The following is a 20,684-nucleotide window of genomic DNA, read 5'->3' as shown; positions in this document are numbered from 1 at the left end:
TTTTCCCCCATCCCCCCGCTTTCATTTTTTTGGGGAGCGGGGGAAGAGGGTGGAAATCCTGGGGTCCCCCGCCAGGGCAGGAGGGTTGGGAAGCCTAGCCAAAGGAGATGGAACCAACTATAAAATGTCAGGAAGTGAACTTATGAATAACTCTAATAGTAAATCTTCAACATTTCAAGCAGTAGCTCGGTTTATCAGGATGCTTTTTTAAATGAAAGTATTGTTTAAAATATATTCTTATTTACTTTCAACCATTCAGTGAAGATCCTGTGATCTGCTGCTAAAGTAACTTTTAAAAAACCTGCATAGCCAATTAGATCTGCAGGCTCAATCAGAAACTCTGCTAGAAAAAGCACCACATGGCCCTCCTCACTTCCTAGTAGGACTGCCAAGTCCAATTCAAGAAATCTCTGGGGACTTTGGTGGTGGAGCCAGGAGCAAGGTGGTGACAAGCATCACTGAACTCCAAAGGCAGTTCTGGCCATCACATTCCAAGGGACTAAACACCTTTTAAATGCCTTCCCTCCACTGAAAATAATGAAGGATAGGGATACCTTCTTTTGGGGCTCATAGAATCAGATCCCCTGGTCCAATCTTTCTGAAACTTGGACAAAGCAAGGACTGTTATCACTGCTAGATAGCCATACCATGGTATTGTTGGCTATCATCCACTGAGTCCTCCAGGTATACCAAAGGACTTTTGCAGGAATGCTCTTATCTTGTTTTCAACCCTTGCCAGCTGTTTTTAAAATCCCCACCCCTTTAGAAGCAGTTTATAATGCGGAAAACAGGACCTGCGAGAGTTCTGACAATAAAAAGCACTACCGGGCACATGAAATGGCACCACATCTGTTCATCTAGTACAGCGCCTTGCCAAAAGGTCAGGGAATTCAGACCTTTTCTGAATTATCTTTTCTGTTCTCCTTCAACAAGAGGATTGTAATTCTTTTTGCAACTTACTCCATAGACTCTTAACCGTACATACAGTTGAGATTCACTTCTTAATATTGATGTTTAAGATTACCTCCTTGTTTTATTCTCACAATTAAACAAATTCTTTTTCTTTCTTTTTGTATGGTAGCCTCATTTTTCCATATGTATTTAAGTATTTTAAATTACATACAATTCACAGAAACACAAAAATGTAAAAATAAATCAAAATACAGGAATATCAGCTGATACATTCTGTTTAAACCACAGGTATTACCATATAGTTCTCAAAATAAATTCTGAATTTAGTCTTCTATTCTTCCCAACATTCATCTAAGTGAGTTTGCTTAGCCAAAGCAAATTCCAGAGCAGTGTTTCCCAACCTTTTCGACATAGCGGTACCCTTGACCTCACTCTTCATATCTCACGGTACCCTTGAGGAAAATACCTATTTTTAAAAAATTGATTTACTTTCTAATTACGTGAGAGATATAATAGTTTATTGCTGTTAAGTTTCTGTTTATTCATTAATTAATGATGTGAAAATAAATGTAATTTAAACTAATTAAATTGACAGAATGGTATGATATTTTTAAATTCTTCAAAGCACACAACAGACGCAAGTCCCAACAGTAATGTTAAGAAACTGTTCTGAATGCGATTTATAAATGTCCACCAAACTGTAACACAAAAATTTTCAGTGTCAGAACTGATGCTAGCCTGGAATGCGCAACTTGTGAATGAAAGCTTTTGTATGCTAAAAGCACACTTTCATCAGACAATGGTATGGGTTCATTCAAATATGACTGGAAGCAGAAGAAAGCACATTTTTAACTGAATGCTTCTTCTAGCCAGTATAGTCTTTACATTCAAAGTTCCAATGTAGTTCTTAAAATCAATAGGAGTAGCATGTAGGAAAAACCAGGCTGACAGTCCGATCCGAAATGGAGTTTCATCCTTCTAAATTCATCGATGCCAGTGGGTTTAGGGTGTGACTCTGCTTAACACAGTATGGTTAGCCCTTGATTGGGTGCTCTACAACTTTGCAGCCATTCATCCAGGAGTGGCTACGCCAAAATAAGCCTAATTAGAAAACATGTCTGAATACTCAATACTATTCCTTCAGATCATTAAAAGTGAATGGGAGCTGAGGAGGTGACCTGCGGGGGAGAGTTGTGCTGCAACTTAGTGCAACTCGTGGGAGGATCTCTCCCCATACCACTGAGGGAGGGGGTCCATTTTGCACCAGTTCGGCACCTACCATTTTACGTGCCTTAAAGAAGAGAGGCAGAGCTCTTCTTTAAGGCCGCCTGCACAGCACCTGCTCTCTGCCTCACCTCCCCATCCCCTCAACCCACTTATCTCCCAGTAGTCCCAGCTTTGTGCACTTGCCTTGCCTCACTCCCTCTTGCTCCTTCTGTGCAAGTGGAATCACACTCAGCAGCCTCAAGAGCCCTGGCCCCCAAGGCCCACCCAGCCAACTTTCCCCTGCATGCCCTCCTCCTGGCACGGCATGTTGCTGAACTTGCTGCTTACCAGTCTGCTGTCAACTCAGTACTATTGCCAGCAGTGGCGCCCAGCCGTCAGTTAGAGGGATGGAGGAGGAGGAAAGCAGCCAGGTGATCTGCCTGGTGGGGTGGTGGAAAAGGGACAGAGGAGTCGGGCAGTGGCAGCAGGTGACACATGCTGCTCTGCTCGTTGCCTGCTGCTGTTTGTCTCAGTGTGCACAAAAAGGAGGATGCTGAGGAGGTGGGGTCAGGCAGAGCCTCCTTGCGTGTGCATACGGCGGCGCTGCCAGCCTTGTGTGCGTGCATTTTTTGGAGTTGTCCTGCGCAGAGGGAGGTGGCAGGTGGAGGGGGGTTGGCTGGCATTGCAGTACATCTACATCTCGCGGTACCCCTAGGAAGTGTTCGCGGTACCCCAGGGAATCTCTGTTCCGGAGGCTTTCAACCAATCCTCAATTAAAGAGCCAGTAAGAAACTTTTGTCCATAGGCCAGTTGAAGCCTTGCTGCTGTAATTATGTTGGTAATTGTTGGTAAGACCTGGGTGCGGGATGGTGAAATGGTTGCCTTGCAACAGTTAGCCCCTCCAGACTTTTCAGTCCTCCACCACTCCCGGAATAATGGGCGGGGGGAGGGGGGGTTGTGGCGATGCTTATCTGGGAAACTTTCTCCTGCAGGGCACTCCCTGAGACACAGATCGCTGGCATTGAATGTGTGGGCCTGCTGAGGAGAGCTTGGCCATTTGGCTGGTGTACCGTCCACCTAACACACCAGCCAGTGTCCTGCCTGGCCTGATAGAGGCTTTATCTGTCTGGGCACTGGAGTATCCCAGATTATTGGTTCTGGAAAACTTCAATGTCCATGCTGAGGATTTGACCTCCTCTCAGGCTAAGGACCTGGTGTCCTCCATGGTGGCACTAGGGCTCTCCCAAGTTGTTTCAGCTCCCACACACCAAGCGGATCACACACTAGATCTTATCTTTATCTCGGGGATTGAAGTGAACTGTATTACAACAGATGTAGTGCCATGATCAGACCACTTTGTCCTGAAGGCCCAGTTATGCACGCCTAACCCTCTCTGTTTAGGCGGTGAGCTGATTTATGCTTGCTGGCCCGAATGGACCCAAATAGGTTCCAGGAGGCTCTGCAGGATCCAATTCCCCCTGGTGGCCCATTAGATGAGCTGGCAGAAGACTGGCATAGCTGCCTTTCTGAAGCCATCAATATGGTTGCTCCCCAGCGCCCTCTCTGCCACCATACCAACTTGGCTCCTTGGTACCCCTTGGAACTGAGGTGGTTGAAACAGGAGCTGAGACAACTAGAGAGAGTGTGTCAGAAGGCCCGAGACAAAGCTACAAGAACATCTTATAGGTCATTTATGAAGACCTATCAGATGGCGACGAAGACAGCAAAGGAGTTCTATGCTCCCTCCATCACTTCTGCAAAATCGTGCCCAGCTGAATTATTTAGATTAATTTGATCCTTAACATCTTTGCCTCAGGGCATGCCAAACGTTAGGGAATTGGATATAGGCTGAGTGGCTTTTGTGGATTATTTTGCAGATAAAGTGTCACGGCTGGGGCCGGGTCAGGCAAAGTCCAGAGGCAGTCCGAGGTCTGTAGCCAGTAAGCAGGAGGGTCCGAGGCGCCAAATCCGAATCACTGTAGAAGTATCGCAGGTCTGAGGTCCAGAAGCCGAGGTCAGGGAGTCCAGAAGTCCAAAGCCAAAGTCAGGGAGTCAGGAACCAAAGTCAAGCCGGAGTGGATGCTAGAATGTCAGGGAGATGACTAGTTGCTTCCACAAAGCTTCCTCCCAAAGCCCACAGCTATATAGCCCTCTGCTGGCTGTTGCCCGTTTGGGCTAATTGCTGGCTCAGGGAGGCAGCCAGGATCCTGTTACCACTCAAGCATCCTTGCTCTTAGAAGGGCCAGAATCCTCTCAGAACTCAGGGCTCAGGGAGCGTCTTGCTTGTGAGCGTGCCGCCCTCCTCCGATCCCTGAGGTCCTGCCGGAGGCGGTCACGCACACGAGCCACCCGAGAGGGCGAGGCAGGGGGGCTGGGATCTTCTCCAGCAGGAGGCAGGGGCACTGGTGCAGGTGGCAGGGGCACAGTTTCCTCATCAGACTCAACTTCCTCTGAAGGGTCCCCAGCACCCATGACACTATCCCCCCCCCCAGGGCCCCCCTCCGTCGAGGGACCTGGAAGGTCGGGGTGGTCGTTGTGGAACTGGTGCACCAAGTCCGGGGCATGAAGATTGTCCTCGGGCTCCCAAGACCGGTCTTCTGGGCCGTATCCCTCCCAGTCCACCAGGTACTGGAGGCCTCCACGATGGTACCGGGAGTCCAGGATCTGGCGCACCTCATATTCTTCCTCGTCATCCACCAACACTGGTGGTGGCGGCGGTGGGGAAGGAGTCCGAGCTGGGTCAGGGGGTGCAGCCGGAACAAGGAGGGAGCGATGAAACACGGGGTGAATGCGGAGGTGGGGTGGCAACTGGAGCCTGAAGGCGACGGGGTTTATTTGTTCAACGACGGGGTAGGGTCCAATGAACCGTGCATCCAGCTTGTGAGACCGACCAGGCCGGCGCAGGTAGCGAGTTGAGAGCCACACCTGATCCCCCGGCTGCACTGGAGGGCCTTCTTGCCTCTTTCGGTCCGCAGCCCGTTTATATGCCTCCTTGGCTTGCTGTAGCTGCTCTCGGAGCAAGTCTTGGCTGGCACGGAGTTCTTGCAGGTAGGCATCGACGGCGGGGACATTCGTGGGTGGTAGGATCGCTGGGAAGAACCGAGGGTGGTACCCGTAGGTTGCAGCAAACGGGGTCATTTGGGTGGATGAATGGACCGCGTTGTTGTATGCAAACTCCGCTAGGGGCAATAGAGTGGTCCAGTCATCCTGCTGGTAACAGGTGTAACAGCGGAGATATTGCTCTAGCGTGGCATTGGTGCGCTCTGTCTGGCCATCTGTCTGTGGGTGGTAGGCCGAGGACAGGTGCACTCGAGTACCCAGGCTGGAATGGAGGGCTTTCCAGAACCGAGAGGAGAACTGAGGGCCCCGATCGGAGATCAGATGGGCTGGGAGTCCATGCAGACGAAAGATGTGTTGCAGGTAACGCTGGGCCGTCTCCTGAGCTGTGGGGAGTTTCGGGCACGGAACAAAGTGGGCCATCTTGGTAAATAGGTCGACGACCACCCAGATACAAGTCTGACCCTTGGAGCGTGGAAGTTCCGTGATGAAGTCCATCGAGATGGTATCCCAGGGTCCTGAAGATGTGGGCAAGGGCTGCAGCAACCCTGAGGGTTTGGCTGGGATGTCTTTGGCCCGTCGGCAGACGTCACAGGAGCTGACATAGCGGGCAACATCAGCGCGAACTCGTGGCCACCAGAATTCCCTTGTCAGCAAGTGGGTGGTCTTATGCTGTCCAAAGTGCCCGGCGGGTAACGAGTCGTGGGTCAGGCGTAGCACTTCTGCCCGCAAGGGCCCGGGCGGCACATAGAGGCGTTCGCGGTGTAGCAAGAGGCCGCCTCGAGTCGTGAACTCCCCTGTTGGGTCATCTTGGAGAGCCTGGAGGTGTTGCTGGACCCAGGGATCATTGGCCTGGCTAGCCCGAATGTCCTCCACGAGTGCTGGTGAAGTGGAGGTGGCTGCAAATACTGAGGGCGGCAGGATTGGAGCAGCGGGCGCGGTCTCAGTTGAGGCAGGGGCGTATTCCGGTTTCCGGGAGAGCGCGTCTGCTTTCCGGTTCTGGGTATGGGGGATGTAGGAGATCCGGAAGTCGAAGCGAGAGAAGAATAGGGACCACCGGATCTGGCGCTGGTTGAGACGGCGGGTGGTCTGGAGGTGTTCCAAGTTCCGGTGATCGGTGAGCACTTGAACAGGGTGGCGAGCCCCTTCGAGGTAATGTCGCCAAACCTCAAACGCCGCCTTGATCGCGAGCAACTCCCTCTCCCAGATGGTATAGTTCCTCTCTGCAGCAGTGAGCTGCCGCGAGTAATAGGCGCAGGGCTGTAGTGGCTGGGACGGCTCCTCGCGCTGGGACAGCACTGCTCCCAGGGCCACGTTGGAGGCATCAGCTTCCACCGTAAAGGGAAGCTGGGGGTCGGGGTATCTCAGGAGTGGCCCGGTGGCAAAGCGAGTCTTCAGGGTGGAGAAGGCGTTATCGGCCTCTGGGGACCAGTGGAAGGGTTCTTTGGGGCGGAGTAGTTGAGTCAGGGGTGTGGTCAGGGATGCGTAGGCCGGGATGAATTGCCGATAGTAGTTGGCAAAACCGAGGAACCGCTGCAGGTCTTTGCGATTCTGAGGAGCCTGCCAGGTCAGGACCGCTTCTACTTTTTTCGGGTCCATGAGGATCCCCTGCGGTGACACGATGTGCCCAAGGAACTCGACGGAGCGCAGGTCGAAGTCGCACTTCTCCAGCTTGGCGTAGAGACCATGGGCTCGTAGGCGCTGCAGGACCTGGCGGACGTGCTCGGCGTGCTGGGCAGGATTGCGGGAGTAAATTAGGATGTCATCCAGGTATATGATCGCGAAGCGGTCGAGCAGGTCCCGGAATATGTCATTCATGAACCTCTGGAAGACAGCGGGGGCATTGGTCAGTCCGAAGGGCATTACCAGGTGCTCGTACTGCCCGTATCGGGTCCCAAACGCGGTCTTCCATTCGTCTCCGGGCCGTATGCGCACCAAATTGTACGCTCCACGGAGGTCCAGCTTGGTGTAGATTTGGGCCCCCTTTAGGCGATCCAAGAGTTCAGGGATCAGTGGTAGAGGGTACCGGTCGCGGATGGTGATCTTGTTCAGGGCCCGGTAGTCATTGCACAGCCGGAGCTCCCCACTTTTCTTCTTCACGAAGAGCACTGGAGCAGATAGGGGAGAGGTTGAGGGTCGGATGAATCCGCGTTTCAGGTTCTTGTCCAGGAAGTCTCGCAGAGCTGCCAACTCCGGCTCCGACATTGGGTACAGACGCCCCACCGGGAGTGGTGCCCCAGGTACCAAATCAATGGCACAGTCGTAGGGCCGGTGAGGGGGAAGCTGATCAGCTCCTGTCTCTTCGAAGACATCAGCAAAGTCCACATACTTCTGAGGGAGCTGAGGACCACCACTCGGGATGCCAGCTGCTAGAGTGGTGGGAGGAGTCAGATGGGGGCATGGGTCTCGGAAGCGTAGTTCCTGCTGGGCCCAGTCCACGATGGGGTTGTGCAGCTTCAGCCAGGAAAGGCCTAGAATCAGCGGGAAGCGAGGCATGCGGGCGACATCAAACCGCAGCTGTTCTTGGTGCTGCTGGACGTGGAAGGTGATGGGACAGGTCTCCTGGGTGACGGGGCCAGAACGGAGGAGGCGCCCGTCAATAGCCTCCACCAGCGACGGAATCCCTTTTGTCTGCACAGGGATCTGGTGCTGCTTCACAAAGGCGGCATCTATAAAACAGTGGGCCGCTCCCGAGTCCAGCATGGCATACACGAACAGCCAGCGTTCGTCAGGCAGACGGAGTTTGACTGGTAGCAGGAATGGCCCTGGGGTATCAGCCCGCTGTTCGGAGGACCCAGCTAGTCGCCCCAGGCTGGGGGGTCCACTTACGCCTGGGGCTGCCCTTTTGGCGGCGGTGGCAGCGAAGGTCCAGGTATCCGATGCTTAGCAGGGCAGCCAGAGGCATAGTGGCCTGCCGTGCCGCAGTAGAGGCACAGATTCTGCGTGCGGCGTCTGGTCTTTTCCTCTGGGGTCAGGCGGGGTCGAGCAGCTCCAAGCTGCATAGGCTCATCCTTGGTGCTGGTACTAGCTGGGGACGGGCGAGGAGCCAGGTAGCACGGCGCAGGGAGCTGGCGCCCTCTGGTCTTGGCTTGGCGGCGACGTTCCAGGCGGCCATCGATGCGGAGGCAGAGGGTGATAAGTTCTTGGAGCGTGGGTGGCTGCTCCACCCTGGCCAGTTCATCCAGGACCTCCTCTGCCAACCCCTCAGTAAACTGGTCCATCTGGGCAGCCTCATTCCACGCCAAGTCCTGGGTCAGGAGCTTGAATTCAGTGGCATATTGAGCCACCGAGGAGTTGCCTTGTTTCAGTGCCCTGATCTTCCGGTTGGCTGTGGCTGCTTGGACTGGGTTTGAGAAAGCAGCAGACAGGTGGGCCTCAAACCCCTGGTAATCAGTCAGTAGGGGAGAGGACGCGACCAGTAAGGGTGTGGCCCATTTGGCCGCCTGCCCCTTTAACAGACTGATGACGAAACACACCTTGGTTTTGTCATTGAGGAAGTCCCGTGCTCTCAGTTCAAAGTACAGCCGACACTGTGCTAAGAAGGCAGGAAATTCTTCCACGGCACCCCCAAATCTGTCAGGTGGGGGAACTGGGCACTTGGCTGGAGCACTGGCCGCAGGTTGTTGCTGCAAGTGCACTACTGCCTGTGTTAGCTGCTGTACCTGGGCTTGGAGCGCAGCCAGTAGTTCTGTGGTTTCACTTGCTTCAGCATCCATCCTGTGGAGTGGGTGTTTGTCGGTGGAAGCAATCTGTCACGGCTGGGGCCGGGTCAGGCAAAGTCCAGAGGCAGTCCGAGGTCTGTAGCCAGTAAGCAGGAGGGTCCGAGGCGCCAAATCCGAATCACTGTAGAAGTATCGCAGGTCTGAGGTCCAGAAGCCGAGGTCAGGGAGTCCAGAAGTCCAAAGCCAAAGTCAGGGAGTCAGGAACCAAAGTCAAGCCGGAGTGGATGCTAGAATGTCAGGGAGATGACTAGTTGCTTCCACAAAGCTTCCTCCCAAAGCCCACAGCTATATAGCCCTCTGCTGGCTGTTGCCCGTTTGGGCTAATTGCTGGCTCAGGGAGGCAGCCAGGATCCTGTTACCACTCAAGCATCCTTGCTCTTAGAAGGGCCAGAATCCTCTCAGAACTCAGGGCTCAGGGAGCGTCTTGCTTGTGAGCGTGCCGCCCTCCTCCGATCCCTGAGGTCCTGCCGGAGGCGGTCACGCACACGAGCCACCCGAGAGGGCGAGGCAGGGGGGCTGGGATCTTCTCCAGCAGGAGGCAGGGGCACTGGTGCAGGTGGCAGGGGCACAGTTTCCTCATCAGACTCAACTTCCTCTGAAGGGTCCCCAGCACCCATGACATAAAGTCTTGTCGCTCCACTGCGACCTTCCAGCTACAAGTGATGCAATAATGGAACTGGAAGCCCCTTGCCCATCTTCAGGTCCGGTTTTGGACCATTTCAGCTTGCTCTCCCAGGATGAAGTTGATAAGACCCTGGCTGCTGTGAAACCCACTTGTCCCCTTGATCCTTGTCCATCATGGCTAGTTAAAGCCTGCGGTGACGGCATACGAACTCCCCTGAGGGAAATCATCAACTTGTCCCTTTCAACGGGGCATTCCCGGGGGCCTTGAAGGAAGCAGTGGTCCGTCCTCTCCTGAAGAAAACATCTTTGGACCTTACTGTCCTAGCAAACTACTGCTTCAAACTTGCCGTTCCTGGGCAAGGTAGTGAAGAGGGCGGTGGCAACATAGCTTCAGGCTTTCTTGGAGGACGCTGATGTCCTGGATCTCTTCCAGTCCAGCTTCCGCTTTGCTCATGGGACAGAGACGGTGTTGGTCGCCTTGGTAGATGATCTCCGAAAGCATCTAGATCGAGGCGGTTCAGCGCTGCTGATCTTCTCAATCTGTCAGCAGCATTCGATACGTTCGACCATAAAGTGTTGGCCCACTGCCTCACTGGTGCAGGAGTACAGGAGCTAGCCCTACAATGGCTGGTCTCCTTTCTCCAAGGTCAGGGACAGAGGGTGGCGCTTGGAGGTGAACTATCCCAGCAGCACCCACTACAATGTGGTGTGCCACAGGGAGTAATTCCCCCCCCCCCAATGTTATTCAACATCTACATGTGCCCACTTGCCCAGATTATCTGGAGGTATGGGCTTGGGTGTCATTAATATGCAGATGATGCCAAGCTCTATCTGCTATGGATGGCCGCCCGGATTCGGCCCCAGAGGAATTGGGTAGGGCATTGCAAACCGTGGCTGGTTGGTTGCAACAGAGCTGGCTGAAATTGAATCCATAGAAGATGGAGGTCCTGTGCCTAGGTTATAGGGGGCTGTGATCAGATATCAGGCTCCTATCCTTTGATGGGGCTCCATTGATGCCCATGTCGAGGGTGAAGAACTTGGGGGTATTCCTGGATGCCTCTCTAACTATGGAGCCCCAGGTTACCACCACTGCCAGATCAGCCTTTTCCCATCTGAGGTGGGTCAGACAGTTGGTCCCATATCTCACCCCCCCCCACAGCTTGGCTACAGTGACCCATGCGATGGTCACTTCTAGGCTAGATTATTGTAACTCTCTCTACATGTGGCTGCCCTTAACCCTCCTCTGGAAACTCCAGCTAGTGCAGAATACTGCTGCATGGATGCTGACATTGTCACCTGTCCAGGCATACATCCATCCTGTGCTGTGTGAACTGCACTGGCTACCTATTGAGTACCGGATCCAGTTCAAGGTGTTGGTACTTACCTTTAAAGCCTTATACAGGCAGGGGCCAGCATACTTTTGGGACTGCCTCTCCCTATATGAGCCCTGTAGGTCTTTACGATCAGTGACCCAACAACTTTTAGTAATACCCGGCCCCACAGACATCCATCTGGCCTTGACAAAGGCCAGGGCCTTTTTAGCCCTGGCCCCTGCCTGGTGGAATGAGCTTCCTTGGAGATCTGGCCCCTGTAGGATCTGCTCCAATTCCACAGGGCCTGTAAAACAGAGTTCTTTCGCCAAGCTTTCAGCTGAGGCAGTGGATGTCACTTGTTACCGGCCTCCCCCCTTCATTCCATTCCAGTGCTATAAGATCTGCTGGACCTAGACAATAGGACATATCTGTGAGGCAGAACCTGCCATTTTCATCTCTATTGTCACTCTGTAGTTTTAGATTTTATATATTTTAAATTGTTTTTTTATTGTTTTTTTAGTGTTCATTGTTTTATGATGTAATCTGCCCTTGGCCTGTTCTACAGGAAGGGCAGGCTAAAAATGGAATAAAATAAATAAACTAATGTTTTATAACAATTTTCTCTATGGTTAGTAGAAAACATGCCACCCCTTTTCTGAATATCTGAATTCAGTCTCTAAGTCTTTTCCATTCAATGCTGTTTATGAGCTTTGATCCCTTTTTGTGATTAGTCAATAGTCTTTTAAAAGTCTAAAGCCACATCCACCATAGTTCTATTCAGCCCTGGAACTAGGTGTTCTGCCACGCGAGGCAGGCCCCCGCGCCACACCCCTCCCCCCGCAAGCTCCTTTAAGTGGAAATATTGTCTCGTGCGCGTGGCTCGATGATGTCACTAAAAGTGACATCATCACACAGGGTGGGGAGAGGGAGCGATGGGTGGTGTACAAGAGTTCTGCCGTGCCCTCACTTTCCCTACAGTATGCTCTTTGGAGGCTTCCACGGCAGGCTTGGAGGAGTGCTCTGCAGAGGCAAGAGGGAGTGAGGAGGTGCCTAGCGGCACCCCCAAGGTAGGGTAGCGTTCTAGGCAGTTGCTGACCCCGCCTATTCCCACGCGCCGGCCCTGGTTCTGTTCTGCTTGCACTAAGAATAGTGGATGCCTTGGGGCTAAACTAAACTTGACAATTTTCATAATTGCTTCCCCAATCTGACTTTCAATCTGGGCTGTTGTTTCCCCAATCTGACTTTCAAACCATTGCCAACATGTCACATTGCTGGGAATTAATTTCCCAAGGATTCAGAGCTTGAATTCAGCTCAGGACTATGGGATGGAGGGAGAAAAGGCTTCAGCTGCCCCCCCCCCATTTTGCCAACCTTAAAATTCAGCAGATTAGTTCCCATCCATGTAATGTGTGTATGATGGTCTGAAGTCAAGTGGGGGAACCCAGACTCAGTGAAAGATCTATAGAGACTGAAATATTATCTGATTTATAGGGATTGTTGGTTATGTAATTTTTAGAATTCTTTTCCACACTAGTAATCTGCAGTCATTCTCCCATATGGATCAAATCTCTAAACACTCATTGACTGCAGGATAAATCAGAACTTTTCTGTTCTATAAAAGTTAGGTGAAAACATCACCACATATATGCTAAGTTTGGGTTGCTTCCATTCTATTGAGAGAAAAGGATTTTTTTCTATCTTCCCATTCCTTCTGCACAAAAACCTCAGTAATAAGAATACTCCCAGGAATCGCGTGAGACACAGCAGGATGATCCGCAGAAATTGCCTCCCTTCTGCCTCTTCAGAGAGCTCTTGCACAAATGGAACAAAAGCTCATGGCAGGAGTGGTTTTGTGATTCACCCTTCCCACTGCAGGCCCTGAGTGACCACGATGCTCAGAGAATTTTTTTTCAAAAGGGCTGGAGAGAAAAAATACTGCCATATTATCCATCAATTAAGACCTGCCTCACAAGGCTTGTCTCTGCTTTCAGAGCTGAAGTCAGCGACAACCAGAGAGACGGCTTTTTTCAATAGGGGCGCCTTGCTTGTGGGATGCCCTTCCCCTTGACACTCGCCTTATACTTACATTGCTTTCTTTTAGGCACCAGGCCAAAACATTTCTGTTCACCCAAGCTTTTAATTAAGGGTTTTATTTAAACACTGTTTTAGTCTGGGAATTGTTAAGCTGTCAGTGGTCTATTTTTGTGGTCCATGTTTTATACTGGGCTGGATTTTAATGCTAGATTTTAATTACTGTCTTTTATTTAAAAAAAAAAATCGCAAGGCATCTCACCTAAAGTTTATTTTATTTTGTAAGGCACCTCAGGAAGGTTCCTGGATAGGCAGGATAAAAGTCTTCTAAATAGATTTTTAAAAAATGAAAATAAATGCAACAAGGATCCCTTCCATTGGTAGCACTGTAGACAGATTCGGCGGGGGAGGGCGGGATATAAAAATAAAGTTATTATTATTATTATTATTATTATTAAATGTACCCACTGAATGTAAGCCTGAACACTCTTTCAATGACCCAGCCTTTATTTTTACTGATTTATTTATATATTCATACCCAACTTTTGTATCCAGTGGAGACCCAAAGCAGCTTACATCATCACTCTCCCCTCTTCCATTTTAGCCTCCCGACAAAAAAACCCGAGAAGTAATTTAGGATGAGAGTGACTGGTCACCAAACATGCTTCCATGACATAGTGAGGACATGAACCTTGGTCTCCCAGATTCTAATCCAATCATGACACCATGCTGGTTTGCCAGCCTTAAGGATGCCTGCAAATCTGTCCTATCAATATCATGTTTACTTTTACTAAAGATAAATTAAGCAAACTCTTATTTTTTGTTTTTAGATTCTTATTGGTGGAAACATCTCTGGCAACACAGTTTTGGAAGATGATTTCAATACACTGGATAGCAAGAAATGGCTTCTCCACCCCGGAGGAACGAAGATGCCTGTGTGTGGTTCTACAGGGGATGCCCTGGTCTTCATTGAGAAAGCTAGCATCCGCTATGTTGTAACCACTGACATTGTTGTCAATGAGGACTCTTTCCTGCAATTAGACTTTGCTGCTTCTTGTTCTGTCACTGATTCTTGCTATGGTAAAGGCTTCTGTATAAATTACCTACCTGCCAATGTGCTCTGGCATACTTCAGCCTTTGCTTATCTCATATTTTTCCACCTGTGTTTTGTAGTATAGAAAATGCAGCCTACAAGAATTTTATGAACATGTTAATTCACTCAGTGGGATAGGTTCATGTCCTAGATGCTGATATAGGCTATGGGTCCACATATGTGGAAGGCTTCCCAGTACATAAACAAATCACGAACTGAACATGCAAAAGAGGCAAAAGAGACCTGATGCAATAGAAACTCTCTTGAGGCAGCAGTGTATGCTTGAACACAGATTTTATGGGCCTCTGTGAGGACAGATGGGGGAGTAGCATAGGCTGCACATGGCCGCCATGTGACTTATCAGTTCCAAGTGTACAAAATGAGCACACCGAATTCTCAACACCAGCTTCTACATTCTGAATTTTTCCTATTTTTCCATATGCTGATCCTGAACTTGAGTTGACCTACTGATGCATAAATGATTCTCCCTTCACTTCAAAACATGTAGACCTTTCATTTAAATAAATTAGGAAGATCTTGTGGATATGAGTTCTTTGTCTGTGCATCAGGACTCCCACAAAGATAGAAGATATGCGCAATTGCAAGGAAGGGTTGTGATTCTTTATTCAGCATACCTCGAATCTAGGATAACACAGTTTGATGTTTCCAGCATAATCTTCTTGTTCCAATATTGGTTCTCCGTCATTTTTCATTTTACAGTGCATCGTAATTTAAATTGATCCGGTTCTTCTAATCAAAATCCTACCTTAGACATGCAGCTGTATTCTGAAGTGTAAGTTACATTGATATACAGCTGATGTGAGACCTGAAGAGACCTCGATCATGAATAACTGCAGGCAATTACTTCAGAATGGCACATTAGAAATGGAAATGAGATTGGAAGAAAATCCCTAAAGTAGATTAACCAATTTATTTATAAGCAGCTATTTAATTCTATAAATTAATGACTGGCCTGAAATGTGATCATTACATTTCATTTTAGAGTTGTAGTTTATCTTAACTCCATTGTAACAGAACTGTTAATTTTTGTATAAATAAGGTTTTTAATCTGTCTGCATCTTTAATCAACCACTATATTAAGTGAATTTCAGTAAGACAGTCAGCATCCACATGTGAACCAGAGGGAACTGTGTTTCTAATAAGGAGATGACATTTTAAAAATTATTCATCCCTCCTTATAAAAAGTCATATAAGTATCCCTTTGTGATAAAAATAGGAACATGCAATAAATTACAGTGACTGGGGTGGTAAAACCTCACAGGCTTTATAGAGGTAGAAATTAATGATCACTGAGCAAAATAGTCCATACGAAACAGTCCATTTTTATGTCTTGGTAAATTTTCCTTATAAAAAGTTATTGAGAGAATGATTAAATGACATATAATAGCAGGAGTTTGGTCATACAACTGTAGCTTTAAAAATCTATTTTTAAAACTGAAGGCCTTCCCTTGCAGCCATTATACTCAGCAATTAGCTGTCAGGAAATAATTTCCCTTGAAGTTTTTCACTTTCCTCTGGGCATAGACCAGTGGTCGGTGGAATAGGGAGGAGTAGCTGTGTCATTTCCTGCTTTGTGCAGAGGGTTGGACTAGAAGAGCCAGGAAGAGAAGAGTTGGACTAGAAGGGGTCCATTCCAGGTCTATGTTTCTGTGTTTAAATAAACTTTAGTTATGAAATATGTTCAGAACTTGATTGGGTTTAGTAAGTAGCCTTCAGTGGAGGATAGCAGCTGAAGAAAAGCAAGTAGGCTGTCATTTTTTTTCCTTGCAGCATGGGGCTCGAAGGGGATGTGTGCAACTAGCTGTGGAGGATATATACCCTTACAGTGCCATCAGAATTACACCTTTCTATGCCCATTGTCTTCAGTGTACTTATAACAGTGTAACTCTGCACAGGATAGCAATGCTACATATGTAAATCTGACACTGATTTCTCCCCATATGGTAGCATTTATTTGTTTAAAACATTTATGTGCTGCCTTTCTACTGTGACCGCTGTGACTACAGGCCTTTCCATACTTTCATCTCCGTGGCTTAGGAGGCCCTTCCTTGAGCTGCCACCTTTCTATCCTCTGAAGGTGGGGTGCCTGAAGGGGGTCCTCTAAAGATGACCAGAGAGGTTGGGTGGGCTCATATGGGAGAGGTGGTCTTTTAGGTATGCTAGTCCCAGGCCATAGAGGGCTTTAAAGATCAAAAGCAGTATATTGGTTTGAGCCTGGAAGCAGATGGAGTGACATGGTCCATATGACCCACTCCAGTCAGCATTCTGGCTGCAGAATTCTCTACCAGACAGTCTTCAAGGACTGCCCCATGCACAACGCATTGCAGTGATTTAATCTAGTTATCAGGGCATGCACTGCAGTGGCCAGATGTTTCCTGCCCAGTAACAGCCACAGCTGGCTCACCAATTGAACCTTTGGAACATTGCCTCTGGCCACCACTGCCAGCTGTCTATCCAACAGATGACCTGTGCCCAGTAGCTCCCCCAAGCTATGAACCTGCTCTTTTGGGGGAATGTAACAGCCATCTGGAACAGGAGATATCGATTGAATTCAGATGGCTAATTTGAGCCACCATAGGGACAGCCCCCAGGCGGATTAAAAAAGCAAGGTCAGACGGGCACAGCCGCTTCCCATCCTGCTCCCATACTCACCACATCCTTCAACGTCTCTGAGACAGAACAAATAGCTACCACTTGGAAGTGGTTGCAAATTCTTCTGCCGCACTCCATCCATCTTTCAGGACGTCTGACCACAGGAACGCGCAAGTGAGGTGGATTGGTGGTGTGAACCCACCAATCTGCTCTAGGCGCTCACTGGTATTTTGTTCTCTTTTTAAAAAACTGCCCAGAGCACATAAGCGCATGTGTGCATGAGCACATGGCCACTGAAAATGTAAGAGAAAAAAAGAAACTCAAACTGTGCAACAACCATATGACTGTGTCACAGTGCCCCCTGTGTGATATACGGACACATCGTACGGGAGCATCTGATTGGGATTTGGCTGCTCCAGTTTGGAGTGGCACAGTTTGAGACACCTCTGGTGCACCCAAAGCTGCCCGTCTGTATCCAGCCATCCAGTTCCGGGGTCAGACCTCTCTGCATATGGACCATCCTATCACATGTTTAAAACCACAGGTGAACGGTGTGATGGAGTAGCTTCTGGGTATCAGCTGCATTTGAAGCATCAAGACTACAGCTTCCTTAAATCCTTTAAGTCAAGGGGAGTGGCCTCCTTGAAGCTTACAAGATCATTAGGGGAAGATTAGCCTTGGAAGTCCATACCCTTAAATTTGTGTTCCCTGGATCCAGCCTTTTCTTCTCATAGAAAGGGAGAAAAATGGAATCAACGTTCCGGTTCACATGGCCTATCTTTATAGCAAAGTTTTCAGTGGAATGAGTATTCAGATGCACATCAAAGTGCACATCCAAGTGTCCATTCCATTGCAAGCAAGGTGAAACGGAACAGATGCATTCCAGGGTAGCTGCTGCTTGCACTGCATTACTTTCAGTGGGATGCACCTCCATTTTTGTCATTTCTCCTTGCCCTCCTGGCTGGTCTGCACGCTGGACACAAATCCAGCTACCCTTCAATAAGGGTGATGGTTGCCAGCTCTAGGGTTGCCAGCTCTGTGTTGAGAAATAACTGGAGATTTTGAGGGTGGGGCTTGGAGAGGTGAGAGGCCTCAGCAGGGTATAATGTCACAGAGTCCATCCTCCAAAGCAACCTTTTCCCCCCAGAGGAACAGATCTTGGTCATCTGAAAATAGTAATCGTGGGAGATATCTAGGTCCCACGTGGAGTTTGGGAACCCTAGTTAGTGCAGCCTCTTTGCTGGCAGAAGAACAATTGGTTTTTGTACCCCACTTTTCTCAACCTTAAGGAGTCCTACTGTGGGAAGTCTCCTTCCCTTCCTGTCCTCACAGTAGTCTCATTGCAGGTAGGTGAAATTGAGAGAGTTCTGAGAGAACTGTCACTAGCCCAGGGTCACTCAGCAGGCTTCATGTGGAGGAGTCGAGAATCAAACCTGATTCTCCAGATAAGATTTCACCAACCTTGACCGCTACACCAATCTGACAATCCTGCCCTTCCTCTCTTAGATTTAATATTCTTTTGCCAGTATTTTGAATGACCTTCGATCAGGCCTCATTTGGGGCAGGAGCTCACAGGAGCAGAGCTCCGGAACCTCTAAATTTTATTGTGCTCTTTCTTCTCCCCCCCCCCCAAAAAAAAACCCTTGCTTCTGGGCTCCATTGTTCAAACCCCCTGTGAGAATTTTGCAGAATTCTAAGATTTGACAAACTTTCTAATATTTCCGCCCACATAAAATGGGGAAATAAAAAAACATAAAGCAGACAGATGGAAATCTTCATCATACTACTGTGGCCACATAGAAGAAAGTAATTTAAAAAGTATGATTGGAGGAAGGTTTGATTATGACAATTCTAATTCAAGAAGCATTTTAAGGTAGATGCTGAGCTGATATAATTTAGTGCCCCTCCCGGTGATGTCAGGGGGGTGTGGCATATGCAAATGAGCTCCAGCACCTCTTTTTCTACAAAATGACCCCCGCCTTTGATCATGTCTTTGAAAGCAATGCAACGCAATGCGCACTAGAATATGGCTCTGGGTACATATCCTGAACCCAAATTAATTTTTATTTGTAATAGAACCTCTCTTGTAACTTGCGAATAACATTAGTGACCTTTAGTGTTTGAACATGGAGCATCAGTGGCTATTAGCCACAGTGTGTGTGTGTGTGTGTGTGTATATATTTTGGCCGCTGTGTGACACAGAATGTTGGACTGGATGGGCCATTGGCCTGATCTAACATGGCTTCTCTTATGTTCTTATGTTCTTAACATATGGATCAGAATATCGTTATACTGACTAGTCCGTGTATTTATTTATTTATTTAAAGCTATTGAGCTGGAGTACTCCATTGACCTGGGCTTGACGTGGCACCCAGTGATGACCGACTGTCTTCCCACTAACGTGGACTGCAACAAATACCACCTCCAGAGGATTCTGGTGTCAGATACTTTCAACAAATGGACAAGGATTACTTTACCACTTCCTCCTTATACCAGGTATATTGTGTTTAATGCATCTTTAAATTTTTGGGCAGATATTAGTTTTGTATTCAACATCTGAAATTAAGTAACCATTACTATTCAGGCCGCGTACACACGCACTAAACAGAGTTAAACAAATTTATTTTCTACATTTGCTTTTTGTCTGCACTACTGTCGTCTTTGGAAACTTACCTGAGGTGTAAATTTAAAAAATATTTATTGGAAATGAGCAGAATTATTATTTTTTAAATATTTTAAGATGCTTCAGATTAAAAGAAACACGCTGAATGAAAAGTAAAGCGTAATTATACAAAATCATTTCACATTTCATTAGCATGAGCTTAGCTAAATCAAGCTCTGAATTCTCTAGGCCAGTGTAGGCAAATTTTTCAGCTTGAAGACTACATCTGGGATTGGAAATTGTGTGGCGGGAGATAAATAGGGGAGGAGCCTTTGGCTCACTGCTAGAGGAACTGCTTTGTATGCAGAAGATCTCAAATTCAATCCCCAGCATCTCCAGTGAGAATGATCAGATGGCAGGCTATATGAAAGACCTCCAACTAATACCCTGGAGAGCTGCTACCAGTCGAAACAAACCAGAGACCAATGGCCTGACTCAGTGTAAGGCAGCTTCATGAGTAATTCAGTATGGCATTGTGTCACTTCTGGTCAGAGTCAATGATGCTGGTCAGGGCATGATACCACCTGCGTTTCTGAGCCTCCCAACAAATGTTTGCAATGCAATGCAGCTGGAGGGCAGGATGAAAAGCCAGAGCTTTCTCACCCATTCTCCGGGTGGATCTAAACTGTGGACAGTGGGAGAGCAATTGCCCCTGCATAAAAACAGGAGACTATGAATAGTTGTATATGGGCAGAGGAAACTGTATTCCATTATTCTTTTGAGGCTAATGTCAGGAAATGCCTATAATATTGGAACAATAATCAGTGCTCCACAAAAGGCTCTTTTAGCAGTTTTCTATCATCTTAAAATGAAAGGGCACCAAATCCTTAACCAACAAACATACAGATAATGTAACTATTTTAATATCCTGTTCTTACACAAAAACGCTGGTTGTGAGCTTCAAGCTTAACGAGGCAGACATGTAGAGTAGATTCCACAGTCAAAACTGTGGGTACAATCTGCTGGGAAGTTCTCCACAAGCTCCCATGAAATGGGAACCGTGGAAGAGCTCTGTAGGATTTTCAATGGGAACAGGATAACTTCCTACCAAGGTGTGCTCTCTGATGTTAAATAATAACCAGATGTTAGAAAATCAGATGTGCACCTTGTATTTTTATGGCTGGAAAACGTATGGAACTGGTTTTATTGTATATTCTGTTTTTTAATATTCTATGTGGTTTTTAACTGTTGTTAGCCACCCTGAGCCCGCAGGGGAGGGCAGGTTATAACTTTGATAAAAGATAGATAGATAGATAGATAGATAGATAGACAGACAGACAGACAGACAGACAGACAGACAGACAGACAGACAGACAGACAGACAGACAGACAGACAGACAGACAGACAGACAGATAGATAGATAGATAGATAGATAGATAGATAGATAGATAGATAGATAGATAGATAGATAGATAGAGCTGTTGTAAAATTCCTTTTAAATACTAAACTT

General features: G+C 48.2%; 1 protein-coding gene across 1 annotated transcript in view; it reads left to right on the top strand.

The window, feature by feature from the left end:
• RELN (reelin) overlaps positions 1–20,684 on the top strand; it is a 659,346-nt gene that overhangs the window by 565,437 nt on the left and 73,225 nt on the right. The window contains exons 46-47 of the mRNA XM_060246073.1: positions 13,696–13,945; positions 18,899–19,067. Coding sequence (XP_060102056.1) covers positions 13,696–13,945; positions 18,899–19,067 — 419 coding nt within the window. The remainder of the gene's footprint in view (positions 1–13,695; positions 13,946–18,898; positions 19,068–20,684) is intronic.

The sequence above is a fragment of the Heteronotia binoei genome, chromosome 8, assembly GCF_032191835.1.
Source record: "Heteronotia binoei isolate CCM8104 ecotype False Entrance Well chromosome 8, APGP_CSIRO_Hbin_v1, whole genome shotgun sequence".
Taxonomy (NCBI): domain Eukaryota; kingdom Metazoa; phylum Chordata; class Lepidosauria; order Squamata; family Gekkonidae; genus Heteronotia; species Heteronotia binoei.
The sequence above is the reverse complement of the archived record's forward strand: the minus strand, read 5'-3'. Positions and strand labels throughout refer to the sequence as shown.